We start from the raw sequence: 17,832 nt of genomic DNA on the forward strand, positions 1-17,832 counted from the left end.
GGGCCGGCGGCGGCGCGCGTGTGCGCTCGGCGGGCGCCGCCGGCCGCGGCTCGGTCCTTCGCAGCCCGCCCCCGGCCCACCCTCCGCCCGCCCCGAGAACGGCCCTCCCCTCTCTTCGGGAGCTCGGCGGCGCCGGCAGCCCGCGCCGATCGTCCGCGCCCGCCGAGCGGTCCCGCTCCGCCTCCGGTACGCGGGCGCTTCCCGGTCCCACAGCGAGCCCCGAGCCCGCAGCAGGCTCCATCTGTGCAACGCACAGGGAGTGAGAGTCGCACCGTTGTGCCTTCACAGGCATAGCAGTGCGTCGTGCAACGAGAACGCACTGTCTGAACTGTCATACTGCAAACTAAGACACGATGCGAAGGAGCAAGAAGCGCCACAAAAGCACACAAGACGGGCTCAGTACACAGATAAAGAAAGCAGATCACAGATCAAGTCTTCAAGAAAGCGAGAGTAACATGGTAAAATATACCAGTTACATGTACGTGACAGTATACGGATCTTTTGACTGTAGCTCTTGAACTCATTTCATTTTGGTGCTCTAATTGCAAACCATTAAATGAATGCTCATCACCCAACACGCAACATAAACAACGGCCAACACAGCACTAACTGAAGGTCACAGTGATTCTGTACCCAAGCTGGCAGCTAAAGGGCAACAAAAGCTATGCAACAAACTGCCCACCCGTGAAACACTCCTCACAGGATGCAGCCTCTCTGCCATCAGCTCTGGTTGGTGCCACCCTGGCCTCCACCATCAAGGCAGGCACATCCTCACTATCTGCAGTGCACACTGCAAGCTAACAGATTCACCAAGCTTCCCACCACTCACCGTGGCTTGTATGAGGCTGCACTGGGCAGGTTGTGCCACTGTCTGCCCATGCACCAAGTGGTGCCAAAGAGGCCCAACACCTGCAGGCTCCCTGCCCCTTCAGCACAACATAGAAGTTATCTTGCCTCACTCACACTTCATTGTCACCAACCAGTTATGGGGCAGTTTGATGGGCAATTTAACTGCAAGTTCATGCAGCCACCTCTTGCACAGCTTCCCCACACGTGTTAACTTGTGCAACAGATGCTGAGATTTAACAGGAACGCACTGCAAGGTGGCTGCTGAGCCAGAACCCTCAATGCTATGTGGCTTTCCCCCCATCCTAGCACTGCAGCTCACATCTTCTCACATTCCTTCTTTCTTTCATTTGTGGAATTTAAGTAAGAATGAGAAGTTTGCCCAAACATCAGCAGGAACCACTCCTGCAAGTGTAACTATATTTGGATACAGTCATAAACATACCCCCCTCCATATATTTTCATACTTCATTGAAGAACAATCCTTAAAGGACTCAGCTCTCTATAGCCAATTCCTCAGTAAGAAAAAAAGCACAAGCACATTTCAAAGTAATTTCTTTCACAACTTATTTATTTAGACATTATCCACAAGTTTGTTTAGTAAATAGTTTTTATGTTTAAAAGTAAAAAACACAAGTTGAAAATATAGTTTTAATAAAAATCAATGCGCTTTTCACAGGACTTCCACGTATTGTCATTAAGCCTTCTCCATAAAACACAAGTAGAGGAATTTCAAAGCAGCAGTTACCTTACCACATCCTTATAATGCTCATAAAACTCTGCCTTTGGAAAAGCACACAACAAACACGGCGCAAACAGAAGCAGAGCTGCAGGTTTCAGACAGAACTGTAAAAGCAAACCCGATGCACACTGCCCAGCCTGCACTGCAGCAGCCCACCTGCACTGGGGAACGAGCTGCGTTACTGCATGCAGGGCAGTTTTAAAACTGCTCTTTGCAAAGTGTTTAAACATACTTTGGTCTTTTGGTTAAAAAGCCTGGAGGTTTCAGGGTGAAAAGTTCATCCCATGTAGTTTGAAAACTGCTTCTAGTAAAAGTTACTTAACCCCCCAAAGGCAAAAGGGGAGGAAAATACTAAACTACTACTGGGAATCACAGCAGTGGAAAAGTAAGGCTTTCTGAGGGAAGCTCACAGAAGAGTTGCTTTAAAGTACACGGCGGTCCTTGTTTGCAATTCATTCCAGACAGGATGTGAAGCATTTTATCACAGCATCCCTTTGAAGAGAGAAAAAAAGCCAGGTAAGGGATTTGTGGGTTCATTTACAGACATCAACCACAACATACCGAAAATGAAAAACACTCCAAAAATTTAAAACAATAATCATTAACCAAACGCAAGCTCTGAACTGACACAGGATGTTGGTACCCATCCGTCACCAGCAGGAGCAAAGGCTCACACCCACTCTGGGCTCGGCTCTGCCCTCACCACTCCTGCACTGCATACAGCGTTACAAACTGCTGTGCAGCACTTTGTGGCTTAACCAAGGCTCAGGGCTGTTTCACAGCAACTGGTCAGCAGGGCAGAGCTAGAAGGCACAGCCAGACCCAGGCAGCCACCACAGCCCAAATGAAGTGAATCTGAGCCACTCCTGAGATAGCAGCAGCTGGCCCTATTGGGACTGTCACATGCCACAGGATCTACAAGAATTCAAACCATTCATTTTGACTGGTGAAGCCTGGGATGTCAGAAGAGTAAACCCACAATGTGAAACATCAGTTAAAGTATTTCACCCATTGCAATTGTGTCAAATACATGAACTGTCTTTAAAAATGCATGTGGCTCAATTCTCCCCAGACCAAATCACAGAATGGCCTGGGTTGAAAAGGACCACAATGATCATCTAGGTTTTTTTTCAACCCCCCCCCCGCTATGTGCAGGGTCGCCAACCACCAGACCAGGCTGCCCAGAGCCACATCCAGCCTGGCCTTGAATGCCTCCAGGGAAGGGGCATCCACAGCCTCCTTGGGCAACCTGTTCTGGTGTATCACCACCCTCTGTGTGAAAAACTCAAGCTTTAAAAAGAAGTCTATATGACAGACTTTCCTGCAAAGCTGCAGAAATGCTATAGGTTGAGAAGATAAGAGGGATAGATAGTAATTGCCGTTTTATTTCCTCCCCATTTTCACGACAGAAAACCTAATTAATAATACACACAAATTTAGAAGCACCTTACTCTTTGGAAAAAGCACTGCCAAAATACCACACTGCATTTTAAATGAAACAGAATAGAAAAAAAAACATTCTTTATTGTGTTTAATTGCATGTGGTTTCACTGTGCATTTGGCTAGCTTGTGTTCCCATTTCACACACAAAAGAGAGAAGCTTGCTAAAAAGTAAATGAAAATAAACACCAAGAATTTCTTTTTCCTCTCCTAAAATGATGGAGAAATTCAGAAGCAGAGTTAGTGGCTGAAGTTCTGCTTGCTTGCCTTTACCTAAGGGTGCAGATCCACCAGCTAGCTTTAATTTAAGAGCTGGAAAAGTGACTACAGCACCAATGCGTTTTTAAATAAGTGGAGAAAATAAACAAAGATCTTTTCAGGATGAAAATTAGAATGAAATTTAACAGAAAATTACTATGCATTTGCATTTAAAGCTCACATCAAGTGTTACTCTGAGCTCACCTGCATCATTTTCTAAAAATTAGAAAAAAGGATGCTGTGTGTCCACATACTGAATTAAGACTCTTCTCTCTCAAACATTACCAAACAAACATTACCAGCTTTCCATTAAGATGGAATCATGCACTCACCTTGCATAAGGAATATATGACAAACTATACCTGAAAAATAAAGAAGAAAAAAAAAAAAAAACATTTTTCAGAGTTTTCTTGTCTTTCTGAGCGCCCCATTGCTTTACTTTAGACCAGCATTAATAAAAGCAATCTGTTCTACTGCAACTTGTTAACATCACTTACTGAATTTAATGCTTCCTTGTAAAAAAGGAAAACAGAACTGGACAAGAATTCAGTGTACTGCCAAGGACTTCCTGGTTTAGTTTTAACTTCATTTCTCACATAATTTACAACTTTCCTTGCACATAAACTCAACTTTAAAAACAACAAGTCTGTAGATTTACTGTCATCTTCAGATTCAAAAGGAATATGTATTTCTGGGAAAATTATACCCTTCAGGACAACAGAGACCATATTTTTTTTTTCCAAGTTGAAAAGAGAAGATACAGTACTACAAAAATACAGATTTAATAGCATTCGTGTAGCTATTAGATGCACGCTGTAAGAATAATACACTGTGGTTATGACATTCAAACAGCTGGCTCTCTATCTTCTTCTGAAACTTGCTTCTCACAACCCTACAGGCTATGCTTTGTCCTCATCCTCACGCTGACCAAGTTCTGAGATGTCTGACAAACGACAAACCATCTGCTGCAAACAGGTAGAACACAGTTTCAGTCAGCAGTCTTTTCTCTGCCTGTTGCCAAGCGTTCATCTGGGTCCAGCACAACACCACACAGTCCCTATCCTGCACAAATGGTTATTGCTCCTCAGATTCAGTTCACAATGCTACTTATTCAGGGCAAGTTCAAACAAGAACTGTGGGTCACTTTGGATCAGCGATGTTTTAGTACCAAGTAATTCACCAAGGACAAGGAAATCAATTTAAGTTCAGCTGCATCTCCATGGAGAAAGAAGTTGCTTCTAAACCTTCTGCCAGGCTTGCAGGCCTTCACCTAACTGTGCCTGCACATCCCCAGGCCCAGCCCTATGACTGTATCTGGCCAGTCAATAGAGTTCTGCTGCACCAGACTGACCCTCTCACAACCACCCAAAAAAAACTATTGTGGACAGAATATAAGAATGTGATTTAGATTTTTTTTCCACTTCAATGATTAAGACTCAGAACTCAAAAGAGGGAGCGAGTCACCAGAATCAGGATGTATGAAAATACAGTTACTTTCACAGCAGAGAAAAGGAATAAGAATTTGCTTTGGCATACACTTTCTTTCCATAATGCTTAAAAAAAAAAAAAAAAAAAGTCCACACATTGCAGAATGTATTTAAAATTACTATTTTTGCAGATGACTGCATATAGATTTTGCTGAGCTGACATAATCTAGCTTAGGAAAACACATGATTGAGGCCAGCATCTGGGCACACTACAGGAAGGGTACACATACACATATCTACCTATCTGTATACACACAGGGCTATAAATGTGCAGGTGTAGGGGCACAAGAGAAGAAATCATAGTGAAACTTACCAGGTCATTGCCAAGAACTGCAATATGCAGAATATCAGTGCCAAGCCTTTCTTGTTCCACTAAGTCAAAATAACACAAATATTGCAAAAGTTATTTCTTTCACATGGGTGCATATTGTGAATAAGTGCAACAGACTGGCAGCCAAAAATGAAGTTAAGTGATGAAATTTTTGTTTCCTCTTCTTAATTATTTTCTTTCCATTCCGATTCTACTTTCATTTATCTATCACTCCATTAGCACAGTGCAATGATAACCTCCTCTGGCATTGAGAACACCTAGCAGAGTGGTAACATTTCAACACTTCAGTTTCCACTCACACTATATGCCTGCCAATTTGGAGTTCATTTCAGCTACATATCTAATTCTATGCCATACATAACAGTGTTTTCAAAATGCTCTGGACACTCAAAGGTGTCTATCTGTTCCATCTCTCTGCCTTTGTTTATCCTAATTAGTTGAATGGTCTGAAGCTGTTTCTAAAGACCACAACCTATTTTTGACAGAAATAGATCAAACATATTTTCAGTTCTTAGTCTAAAGATTTGCAGACAGACTAGTGTTCTGGTTTGTGTGCTCTCATCTACATCACATGCAGGTGGAAGGCTGTATTTGTAGCCAACAGACTGAACACTCCACCCAAACTAAACTGCAGTTAGGAACTCACCACATACAAACTTATCTTTCTTCTACAACCAAACCAAATTTTAAAGCAATCAATAAAATGAGTTACATTGCTATTTAGGGGAACAAAGTCTTCTCACTTACCCAGAAAACAGCACACAGAGTCAAAACTAGAAAGAGCTTGGGGGAGAAGAGACCAAAAAAAAAAAAAAAAAAAAAGAATTAACATTTTAATACACAACAAAGCACATACAAAACTGCCTCAGTGTTTCCAGTAGATAATCAGTATTTTCAAGAATTGATCCATGAAAGAAGTAGAGCTCCTTCTGTGCCCCAGCTCTTCCTCTTCCCCCCCCACCCCCCCCCTTTTTTTTTTAATGTTGTGACAGTAATGAAGAAGAGGCCAACAGGGAGCAGCTGCCTCATACAGAGTGAAAAACCTGAAGATTTATTGAAGCTAATTTTGCAACTTTTTTTTTTTTTTTTTTTTTAAAAAACTCTTTTACAGCTGGGGATCTGTACTTAAAATTATACATGCAATCTTTCAAGGTTTTAAGGAAAAATACTACTTATGCTGTCCTTACCCTAGGGGCTGGGTCTTGTTTTTCCCCACCCTCCTGGAAGAGGAAATACTGCTTAATGGAAGTAAAAGAACTAAAAGAGCACTATGAGGATGAATAGGTGGTTTTCTTGACTTGGACAGAACACATTTTTTCCACCTTTGGAAGCTTGAACCACTGAGCTATATAGAGTTGCAGCCAACAAACAACTTCCCAGATAGCCTTGGTGATCACTGACTCAGCTTGACTATAGTTATTGAGTACAAACAAGGTGTAGATTCAGAAATATTCCCCCTTTCACATAGCCTCAAAACCTTTTTAGGAAAAGAACGTATAGGAGAAAAAAGTATATTCACCAGCATTACAAGTGTAGCAACTAATCTCTTGGGCTCAAACATCGTCTTCAGTTGCTTCAGAGGCCCCATGAGGAAACATGTACTGATGTGAGGGGAAAAGAGAAAAACAAAAACAAATGGTAAGACACATTCAAATAAATCTTTGCAAAAGACAACAGGTAATTAATTAGTTTTCCAACAGTCAGATGACTACAAAGCTATGAAAGGCATTTCAGTGTTTACCAACAGAAACCTGCTAGGATGAAAGGTGAAGCAGTCCCATGAACTCACCAGCTCTGGAAAAAACTCACATATTGAATCACCCTTAGCTATGAAATTCTTTCCACACTCATTACCACACCTAGCAGAGGGTTGTCAATTTGAAGCTGATTTTGAGACTGTTTAAGAACAGACTTGCCAAAAGTATGCACAGAATTCAAAGACCAAACTTCTGCAGAAAACTCCTGTTTTAAAAACCAACCTTATCACCCAGGCAGCACGCAAATACCTACATTCAGGATTACAGAAAAGCTCTACAGTTTTTTTGCTTAACCACAGCAAGCAAAAATATAAAAGGAAGAAAAAATTCAATAGTTTGCATTGAACTTGAAGAGAAAATGAAATGTGTTGAGTTCTGGGGCCCTCAGGATAGGAAGGACATGAAGTTGTTGGAGTGGGTCCAGAAGAGGGCCACAAAGATGATCAGAGGGCTGGAGCACCTCTCCTACGAGGACAGAGAGAGATGGGGCTTTTCAATCCAAAGAAGAGAAGGCTCTAGAAGACCTTACAGCTGCCCTTTCGCCTAAAGGAGGCCTACAGGAAAGCTGGGAAGGGACTTTTTATAAAGGCAGGTAGCGACAGGATGAGGGGAAAATGGCTTTAAACTGTAAGGGAGTAAAGTTTAGACTAACTATGAGGAAAAAAATTGTTTACTGTGAGGGTGGTGAGACACTGGAACGGGTTGCCTAGAGAGACTGTGGATACCCCCTCCCTGCAAGCATTCAAAGCCAGGCTGGATGGCACTTTGAATACTCTGGTCTAGAGGGAGGCATCCCTGCCTGTAGCAGGGGGTTGGAACTAGGTGATCTTAAGGGTCAATTCCAACCCAAAACATTCCATGATTCTATGAAATCTATCATCAGCTCTCAGCTTTACCTGTTCATCCAAAGAAATGTGATGTGAACCAAGAATTCACAATTATAGGAATAATAATCTGGCTGCACATATCAATACGTTTCTCCCTTCTCTCCTGTTGAAGCCACTCCACTTCGTAGAAAATGCTTAACTAGAAAAAGGATCCTTATAGGTAGGTAGTGGTCTGAATGTTTTACTAGGGAAAAAGACACCTGTGTTTAACTTCTTTTTCTAGGCAATACTTATTTATATATGTAAATATATGTATATATATGAAGTGGAACAATTGGTGAGCTCATTCCCAAAAGCCCATGTTAAATGAAAAAAAAAAAAACAACCAACAAAGTAATAACTGTCAATTCAATGGGAATAAGTATATCTAATTCCCTTCATTCCAAACTAACTTCTCAGAATATCTTCTCTTGGCCCTACAATTAAATTAAGATTTAAGCACTGAAGGACAGGTATCACAAGAACACCTCCAGAAAGGTAAGAGAATCCACAGGGTGACAGGAAGGCTGGGAAAAAAAAAAATCCCAAGGTCTTCCACTTACATAAGTTACTTCTTCCACACAACACATTCTATAGGAAATCTACTCATCAGTCCAGGAAAAGATCAAATACGTGCTATTACTTCCATATATACTGGCAGATAATACACTAAAACAGGCCAGAAAGGACTATTTTTTACTTATGTTGGTAGCTTCATTTTTTATTATTATTTTTTTTTTAATCCAGAGATGCAAATCAACCTGAAAAAGTTTAAATCTTGTCAAGTTAGGGTTTCATTTCCAATTCCTACCGTACTTAGAGCACAGCTGCCTGCTGTTTACATCAAACAATTACTGAAAGGGTAGAGGGCTTCTTCTTACTTCCTATTTTAGGGGCAGCTCAGGTTATTTTAGGGAAATGCTGAAAACAAATACCAACCTGTAGTAGCTTTCCTCTTAGTTCACAGAGAATTAAGACTTGATTAGCACAGATTTTCTAAAATGCTAATTTTATCTGAAGCAGTGGAAACATACCCAGGGTACAGTTAAAAAATAGCAAACAACAAAAGTAAGGGAGAAAAATGGGAAGACAGTTTTGCCTACCCTACTAGTAGTAATTTGGTCTTGTTTTAATATAAGGTGAGGTAATTACATAGGGACAATTCCAGTATAAATAACTTCATCCTCCAGCAAGTTAGTTGAGAAGCAGCACACCACCACACTGCTCTAATATTAGTGGCACATTGGGCACATTCAGCTTAATGCTTTGACTCAGCAGTTACACGACAGCCACAGAGTCCATGAAAGTAAGACCAGCATCCACTCACTCCAAGTCCCACGACTCTGCTTTAACTATGCCAAGACAGAAGGAAGACAACCAACAAACACAATACTTGAACTGACTCATTACTGATGCTAATCCACAAAGCAATCATGTAAGACATTTCACTAAACAAGAAAAAAGGGATAACTGATATTCTCAGCTTACAATAATTTCAGAACTAAGATTTTTATTAATATTCCAGTGTGAAAACAATGTTGTGTACATACATTAAATACATATCATTGTACAGTAAAAGGAAATGGAAACGTAGATGAAAAAGATAATGCTTTCCTAATAATAACAATCAAGAAATCATACCTGGCCAATGCAGCAATGTTTCCCAGGGTGTAAAACACTGCAAAAAGTTTGATTCCCTTTGGGAGCCATAACAATGCTGTTCCCTTTAAAAAAAAAAAAGTATGTTTGTAATTAATTAATTCAATTTGTTAATTATAGACAATAAAATCTTCAAGATTTTCAGAGATTACAAGAATTCCATTTAACACACAGCAGGACGATGCTCAGTCCTGCTGACAATACCCGGCGTGCCTCCGTTGCCACCTACTGGCAAAATAGTGCATTGACTCAATCCCTTTGCAACAATTTTACAACTAGGCTACGTTTATTTACAGTGTACCTAAAATTCATTTATATCTTTTACATCCTCTTCACGCCGCTTGCAGCTTTGTCACGAAGCCCAACAAATGTAGGACATAACGTATTTGCCAGGCTGCATACACATGAAATCAAGGAGGTCAGATACACGCCTGCATGGGATGGCTTCAGTGTTTCTTTCAGGGCCTCCTTAGCATTGCAGCAAAGGTCTGAGAACTGAGAGAAGGGGTGATTACCAGCACTCAGCTCCACCTGGCAAAGCTCAGCTAGGGAGCCACCTCCAAACTAATTGAGATGTCGAGATCCATAAACACACTACTCAAGTCTTGAGCCTTCTTTATTTAGCAAGATATCCAGAGGAGAAGCTTTAGCAAAACCTTGAGGCCTTTGATCTGTGGTTTCACAGTTTCACACCACGTGATACAGAAAAAGCACAAAGATTAAGCACTTAAAAAAAAAAAAAAAACAACCAACACAGCATCAAAAAGAACGTTAGCCTGTGCAGAAGTAGGTATTGAAGCACAAAAATGGCGCATGTGAGCATGTTAGTTAAATATTTCTTGTGAGGAAAACACAGGGAGCAGTCAACCAACCAGTTCTTACCCCTAAAGAGAGGGGACTTCCAACCTGACCCTGAGCTCCCAGGACTAGCCTCAACACCCAGCTGGCAGATTTTGCACCTGCAGGAGAATCCAGCAAGTCACCACGGCTAAATGCCACCACATGCTGCTCCTTCACAGCTGTTTTCTTCTCTAATTACCAAGTCTCCTCAATTTTAAATATTTCTTACAGTAAACGAAAGAGTAGAATGGTTCAGTCAGAAAGGAACCTGCAAGAATTACCTACAAGGATCCACGTGCCTAAATACTTTGGGATTAACCAAAGCTTAAAGCATATTACACAGTCATCACCTACTGAACTGTAGGTCTGACGAGCTAAGCCTGTGGATTCTTCAGCCTTTAAAAACCTCTCAAGCTTCCCCTTCTTTTTCCCTTTCATGAAAAGAGTACACATATAAAAATAGAATGGGTATAAATTAAACAGCAAAAACCTCCTTTTAGCACACCATACACATCTATGTAAGAAACACAGTGTATTTTGTCTGTGTTCATGCCTCTTCGTAAGAGATTTTATTACCCTACAATAAAAACATTCTTTGCCTTGACTCTAAGAAAAATGGCCAGAAATACAATTTACAGATCAGCAGCCCCTACGTGCTACTTACACATTTTACAGTCCTTTAGATTTATGGATATAAAATTTAGGATTCAGGATCAAGTAAATACTATCACATACTATGTATTAATATGATTGTTGTTCTACCCTAGAACATTTATAAAGTGTAGAGTAAAAAACAGTTACTTACAAGAATAGAACATGCAACGCCAGCAATGAAACATATGGCAAACCACTTGACTCGTGTACCAAAGCTAAGTGTTGAGGCATCAAGAACCTTAATAGGAAGAAAGGAAAACAATGGATATTACAAAAACAGCTTTGAACGGTCTTAAGAACATTTTTTCAGTACTAGTAAAGTATTTAATTTCAAAAAAATACATGAGCCCAAACCAATTATTTTACCTCATTTAAACACAGATGCTTGCACATTATTTCCCAGCTTAAAAACTATGTTTACAGTTACAGGAAACACACAAAAATAACAGAACCTATGAAGATATATCCTCGCAAGCAGCACTTCTCCATTTTCAGAGACCTTCCTTTCCCCAGGTAACTAACTGAAAATTCTCATGATTGTATCAAAGCAAAACAGAACTATTTGTTCAGCGCTGAATCCTCCTACAATGATACCACTCTTCTCTGCTGCTAGGTGGAATCCATTATGAAAGCAATGATCCTTTGCAAGCATCCCAATTCCTCCTTGGTTACTGTTCCCTACAGGGTGAAGATGTAAACATACTAACCCAGCTTGTCTCACCAGACAGTGAATTGCTAGAAGGCATGATTTTGCTTCCTGTTTCTCCAGAGTGATTTCAATACCCGAAGAGCTGAACCAGCCAACACAACTTGTTAAGCGGGAAGAGAAATAACACTCCTTTTATTTTCTGACTTAGTCTATGCAAGAGCAATAAGCCAAACCAGCTCAGCAAGATGTGAGAACAGCAAGGCTTCCTGATATGAGGAAAGAGGGAAAACCACAGAGCTGGCAGAACAGCCCCTTTCAGCAGTGCTATCTTGTTAAGGCCTACTCAGCTCACTCATCCATCCACATTGTGCCAGGTCATTAAAGTTAAGCATGCTCTCTATGCTTAATTGGTTTATTAAACAAATTGGTACATCAGCTTACACAAGATGGCTATAAATCTAACTTTCCTGTTTGTTCAAGTGACACAAGCAAACTTGCCCACTTGTTTCTTGTCATCTGTTCTGCAGATATTTTCAATCAAACGTTCTAAGAAAACAACAACCAACACTTTAGGCTTCCTCAGACCATGACTGAGACATTTCTCCCACTCTTCAGAATCTTTTCAGGATGCTATTTGGTTACTACTTAAAAGGATTTCCCGTCTCTACAAATAAAGGATCCACACTTAACTGAATCAAAAGGAAGCACATACATGCTCACACTGTAATGAATCAGTCCCTGAACATGTGTCAACAGAGAACAGTTCGGACTACTTTCTACTCATAACCTCATTTAGTCAAGTTAAATATTTTGAATGTTTGCTTTACAAGGAAGATCACAATAATGAAAACACAGCTTTTAAGTTTGCATACTGACTGAACAGACTCTGCTGGAACACAGTATAGCTCTCCATTTTGCTTCTTCTCTGTGCTCAGTAGTTAAGACAGAACTTCCCAAAGGTCAGAAGATGCAGCTTACCTTGTTAGGTCCACCTTTTTATCCTTATGTATGCATTAAAGAAAAACAAAAACAGTAACTAAAAGATGGTTTAGTATTTGATACCATTTTTGACAATTGTATTCCTGAATGCTTACAAAGGTGAGAGGGGCAGGAAGAGCTGGCAGCATACAAGTGAAGGTACACATTTAAAACAGGCAGCGTGTTTTCAAGTCACATTTATACAACTAATCACACCTGCACTACAAGCAGAAACAGTTCTTTTCATTCCTGATCAGAAATGAACTACTGAAGATTAGGACTTTGGGGGGGGAAAAAAAAAAAAAAAAAAAGAAACAAGTCAGACCTAAGCGTACAGGTAATCGTGGATTTCAGATAAAAAGAGTTGGCACTACTCTCTAAAATAGTTGCCTCAGCAGAAGCTGTTACTGACAAAATAAGACAAAATTTCTATGCAAATTTTATACCTGGGAAGAAATTCCTAAGGAGAACTGTGAAGCAAAGAGGGTAAGGGAGTTTCTGTAAAACATATTCAGTTTGCTATACTGCTCTTCAGTTGATTTCTAAACAAGAAAAACAAAAAAAAACAAAAAAAACAAGACAAAATACAACCAGAAACCAACAGGTAGAAACCCTCATTTGCTACAGCTGATCTTTAAGGCAAAGCTCTCGAGCAAGAAGCAAAGATTTTGATGCAAAGGTCACTCAAAAAAATTTATATATATATATAAATAATATATATATATCTCTCTCTGAACGAAACAACCAAAGGAAACCCAAGGTGGAAACAGAAATCCAGTAAACAGACTTCCTGAACCATAGGGAATTGTCTTGCAGCAACACACTACACAAGCTGCCGACAACAGAAAGCAGTGTCTGCAGTGACAGATACTCATTATAGACACCCAATAAACCACGTGAATGATAACCTCCAAGGCTGCCTTTGATCAAAAGCATTTATTGAAGCTTTGCTCACCTGCTTAAGCTCCCCGCATACATTGCTGATCTTACTCACTGGTCTTACATAAGGGCAAAGAAAAATATAATAGTACCTTTTTCTACTGATCTAAAGAAAGATTCTAGAAGTTCAAAACCCCATCTTTCCTTGTTAAGAAAGCTACCAATATGCCCCTAATGAAGAAAACACAGTTCCAACCAGATGTTTTTGCAAGACTGAATTCTTTAGCTTGTTTCAAAATTTTTGTGTACTATGTTTTCATCTTTCCTTCTATGTATTTCTATCAAATCCTCAGAGCAAAATAAGAAATATCCAGTCTGTTTCTCCATGCTAAAATTCTGTTCAATGCTTTAAGCAGCCGTCAACTGAAAACCAATGGGAAATTACAAGGAGCCAGAAAACAAGCCAATGTGTCAAGAGCACCTTTTTAACATGATTTTCGTGTTGGAAAACTAAATGGCACAAGACTGCACTGAAATCATCATTACACCTGTATAGTTACAATTTATTACAGGTTGGTTGTTTGTTTTTTTTTTTGTTTATTTGTTCTTTTGCAACTCCAGCCGATTTTTTTTTCCCCAAGAATTGTTGATCAAACTGCAGCAAGACAACAGTTGGTTATCTGAAGAGTTTAGAAAGTGCACAAAGAATTTCATTGAATCACCACACAATTGTCTCACTATGTACTTTACTTCGACTTCCTTTAACAGGAATTACTGCCGACCTTGTGGCTATCATTCCGCAAAGATCTGGAATGAGCAGAACACAGGGACATCCATGAACATAAACCATGTGATTCCTATTACACAACTATCAACTCCTCTAAGAGAGGGTCATTGTGTTTAATCAAATGCATGCCTCAGCTCCAGAAAGGCCATCTAAAACACAGAACGTTTTTACTGACATTTAACAAATGAAGTTCTCAGCTCAGTTTCTGCTGACAACACCTGAAATACCAAATTAGTAAATATTATTAAATATTAATTATTTAAAAATTAATTATCAAATACTCAGCCGTTTTTTGACAGATTGCTGCCTTGAAACAAACACCGCAGCATTAAGGAGAATTCTCTGTCACCATTTGTGTCTCATTCGAAATGTGCCTAGGGATAGTAGACGAAATAATTCTCTTAGCATTGAACTTGATGCTAACAGGAGTAAGTACTTAGACAACTGTCAGATCAGAACCTGAAGATGAAGCATTCCAGACAGGAGCAGCTAGCTTAGGCATGGAGGGGTATGGATGCTGCACTGCTTTCAGAATCATGCTGAGTACACAGCAGTTCAACCACTTCACTGTGGCAAAGAGGCCAAGCTCACGCACCTTACAGACTAGCACCAACTTCACGTAAAGAAGCACGTCAGGACTGTGCTGATGAAACTAATATTGTGCCATGGATACAAACTATACTGCAGCTGTTCTGGTTCACCAAAGCTCGGGCTGAGGCTTCTTTGCTTTCCAGCATCTTCTGCCATGCTCCCACATCCTGCAGCACAGGGAACCAAGATCTCTCATGACGTGGGGTGCTTGGATCTGCAAACACAGCAGCTGAAACAGTGCTGGCTGCATAAATGGGTAACCAGATCTTTTTAAGCTGAGTAGCACTCAGACTGAAGTGAAATCTCGGAAGCGTCAGATGCCTATACCCAGCAGGGAAATAACTGAGGAGGGGAAGGAAATAAAAAGAATAAGCAGTACTCCAGGAGGACGGGGTAAAAAAAAATAACTTCAGAGCACTATACAGAGAACTATGTGGCTACAAAACACATTTTTCCCTTCCACAAATTCGTAGAAGAGTCAGTACATGCAGGGCGGAGAGACCTCGTTAATTCCAAAGCAAGACACAGAAAACAAAACCAACGAAACCCAGACCAGCACTGCGCCAGAACCCTTCCCCGAGCAGGGCCAGGCCCAACACGCCTCTCCGCCCGCCCGCACGTCCCGCGCCCCTCCGCCGCTCGGCTTCCCGCGCCCCACGGCTGCGTATTCGGGGGGGCCGAGCGGCGCCCCACGGCCCGCTGCTGGCGCAGGCACGGCCCAGCGGGACCCGCGCCGCTCGGGCAGGGAAGGAGCTCGGCTCAGAAAGCGGGCGAGAGCCCCACACCGCCGGTGCGGGAGGAGAGGGACGATGAGGTCTCCGCGAGGCGGTACCTGCGCCGTCAGCCCCTGCTCCTCGTCGTCCTGCCCGCTCAGCACCCGCCGCAGCTTCTCCATGGCGGGGCCGGGACCGCTCGGCGGCCCTACCGGAAATGGCGGGCTCCGCCTCCCGACAGAACGGCGGCTGGGCGCATGCGCGCAGCATGGAGGAGGAGGGGGTGGAGGGGTATAGCGGAGGTGTGGGTTTATGTGCTTGTGGGTTCCCCGCTTGCTGCCGAATCTGCTTATTTCAGTATGTTCATTAAAAGTGATTTACATTTGCTCAGTAGTGGGATTTCTCGGTTAATTTCACTTTCCTTTTCCTAAGAAGGGGCGACAGGCAGTGCGTGATGCGGCACGGGAGAGGAGGATGCGATAAGCTGTGCTGCTGCCTGAGTGAGACAAGATTAGAGAAGGGCACAACCCTTCCCCTCCCTGATTGCCCAGAGCTCCTAGCCAGGTCCACATAGAATCATAGAATGGCCTGTGTTGAAAAGGACCACAATGATCATCTAGTTTCAAGCCCCCTGCTATGTGCAGGGTTGCCAACCAGCAGACCAGGCTGCCCAGAGCCACATCCAGCCTGGCCTTGAATGCCTCCAGGGATGGGGCACAGCCTCCTTGGGCAACCTGTTCTCCTATGTATTTTGCAAGTAGAGGCCTCTCAGTGAGGCTTTTGGATGCCTGGGTGCTGGGCAGGCATGGTGCAGTGCCATGGACATGAGCAGGAGGCAGTGAGTGGAGGTCTTTGGTGACCTCCTCATCAGCAGCTGGCCCCATGATGTCAGTATGGGAGCGTGGCTGGGTTGCAGCTCTGTAGATAAATGCTTCCCAGCATGAGCTGATGTTCCTTTAGCCCCTCACCACCCATGCCCTGGGTAAAAATTACCTACAGTTTACTTTTATTGTTATTTCCCCAGGGCACCAAAATGCTGTGTGCTTGTGGTTCTTCTAGAAGCTACGGCATGACAACAAACATGTCAGAGCATGACAGTCTCGTCCTCACCTTCCCACTCCCCCCCAGCTGAAATATTTGGGCTAGTCTCTAAAATCAAAATCATGCAAGCATTTGCTTACCTCAAAGTCTTCCCACAGAGCCCCAGCCCTGTGATCACAAGCTGCTGTTCAGCTGACCACTCAACTGTGAGGAAGTTGTGCATGGCCAGGGAAAGTCACAGGAGCAGGACCACCAGTGTGGCTAGGGGAAGGCTACCATGCACCTTTCATGCATTGCAGCATGTGAAGGGAGCCAGAAGCAGCAGTGAGTGTTTTCCTGAGCTATGACCATGCTGACTGCCACCTGCTTTGAATGTCCAGTGTGCTCCTGTGACCTGCTGATGTCTTCCAGAGTATTTTTAGATGCATTACCATTACCATGCCATCAGCCTCTAATCCACTCTGTCTGGGGAAGGGAAAGGGCTGTGCGACAGGGTGCAGAAACTGTGGGAGACTGAATTGCTGTGGTATAATGCATGCAGTTAGCTGAGGCCATGGTACTTGTGGCAGCTCTGTGTTTGTGTTTTCTACCTTAGGTCTGCTCATGCCACAGCTCCCCAGTTATGTATGTCACCTCTCTGTAGCTGAGACTAATGCCACAAGCCTAACACACCTCTTCTCCAGCTTGTTATCTTTTCATAGCAAGGCTGAGCCTTTTAATTCAACTTGGACACTGAAATGCTAATACCAGGAATTCCTGATGTAGGCTGCTGTGGGGAGCAGGCCAGAGGTGTCTCCAGCGGTGTCTTCCCAAAAATTCTCTGGGCAGTCTGGGTATGGGGATCTGGCATGATGCAAAGAGCATGCTCTCCTCTGAACTCTGATTTATGGCAATCCAGGGCTCAATGGTGTTCAAACAAGCATTAGATCACAGAATCATAGAATCATCTGAGTTGAAAAGGACCTCCAACATCATCTAGTTTCAACTCCCTGCCATGGGCAGGGTTGCCAACCATTAGACCAGGCTGTTCAGAGCCAATTCCAACCTACCCTTGAATGCCTCCAGGGATGGAGCATCCACAACCTCTCTGGAAAACCTGTTCCATCTGAGTAAAAACTTCCTCCTAATATCTAGCCTAAATCTCCCATCTTAGTTTAACATCATTCCTTATCCTGTCAGTATCAACTGATGACCTGGTCAAGACCTTCATATTCGAGGCATGTTGCCTGTGCTGCCTCCAAAGTATAGTTGTTGTCATGGGTTGTTGAAATCACAGCTTTTATCTTCAAGGCTTTAATTTTCATTTCCCCTATT

General features: G+C 42.3%; 1 protein-coding gene across 2 annotated transcripts; it reads right to left on the reverse strand.

Annotated features, from left to right (window-relative positions):
• Positions 1–1,399: 1,399 nt before the first annotated feature.
• Positions 1,400–15,739, reverse strand: SFT2D1 (SFT2 domain containing 1). 2 transcript variants are annotated; one of them, XM_052699113.1, is made up of 9 exons: positions 15,597–15,633; positions 11,032–11,118; positions 10,269–10,345; positions 9,369–9,451; positions 6,624–6,705; positions 5,852–5,887; positions 5,087–5,145; positions 3,619–3,648; positions 1,400–2,080 (listed from the first exon to the last, which is right to left on the reverse strand). In XM_052699113.1, exons 2-9 carry the CDS (start codon positions 11,063–11,065, stop codon positions 2,041–2,043), a joined length of 441 nt encoding a protein of 146 aa, XP_052555073.1. In that variant the 5' UTR covers positions 11,066–11,118; positions 15,597–15,633; the 3' UTR covers positions 1,400–2,040. The 2 variants fall into 2 exon arrangements, with proteins under 2 accessions (XP_052555073.1, XP_052554997.1); XM_052699037.1 differs by lacking the exon at positions 10,269–10,345 and having other exon boundaries at positions 15,597–15,739.
• Positions 15,740–17,832: the final 2,093 nt, after the last annotated feature.

Source organism: Tympanuchus pallidicinctus, unplaced genomic scaffold, assembly GCF_026119805.1.
Source record: "Tympanuchus pallidicinctus isolate F22 unplaced genomic scaffold, pur_lepc_1.0 scaffold1, whole genome shotgun sequence".
Lineage (NCBI taxonomy): Eukaryota > Metazoa > Chordata > Aves > Galliformes > Phasianidae > Tympanuchus > Tympanuchus pallidicinctus.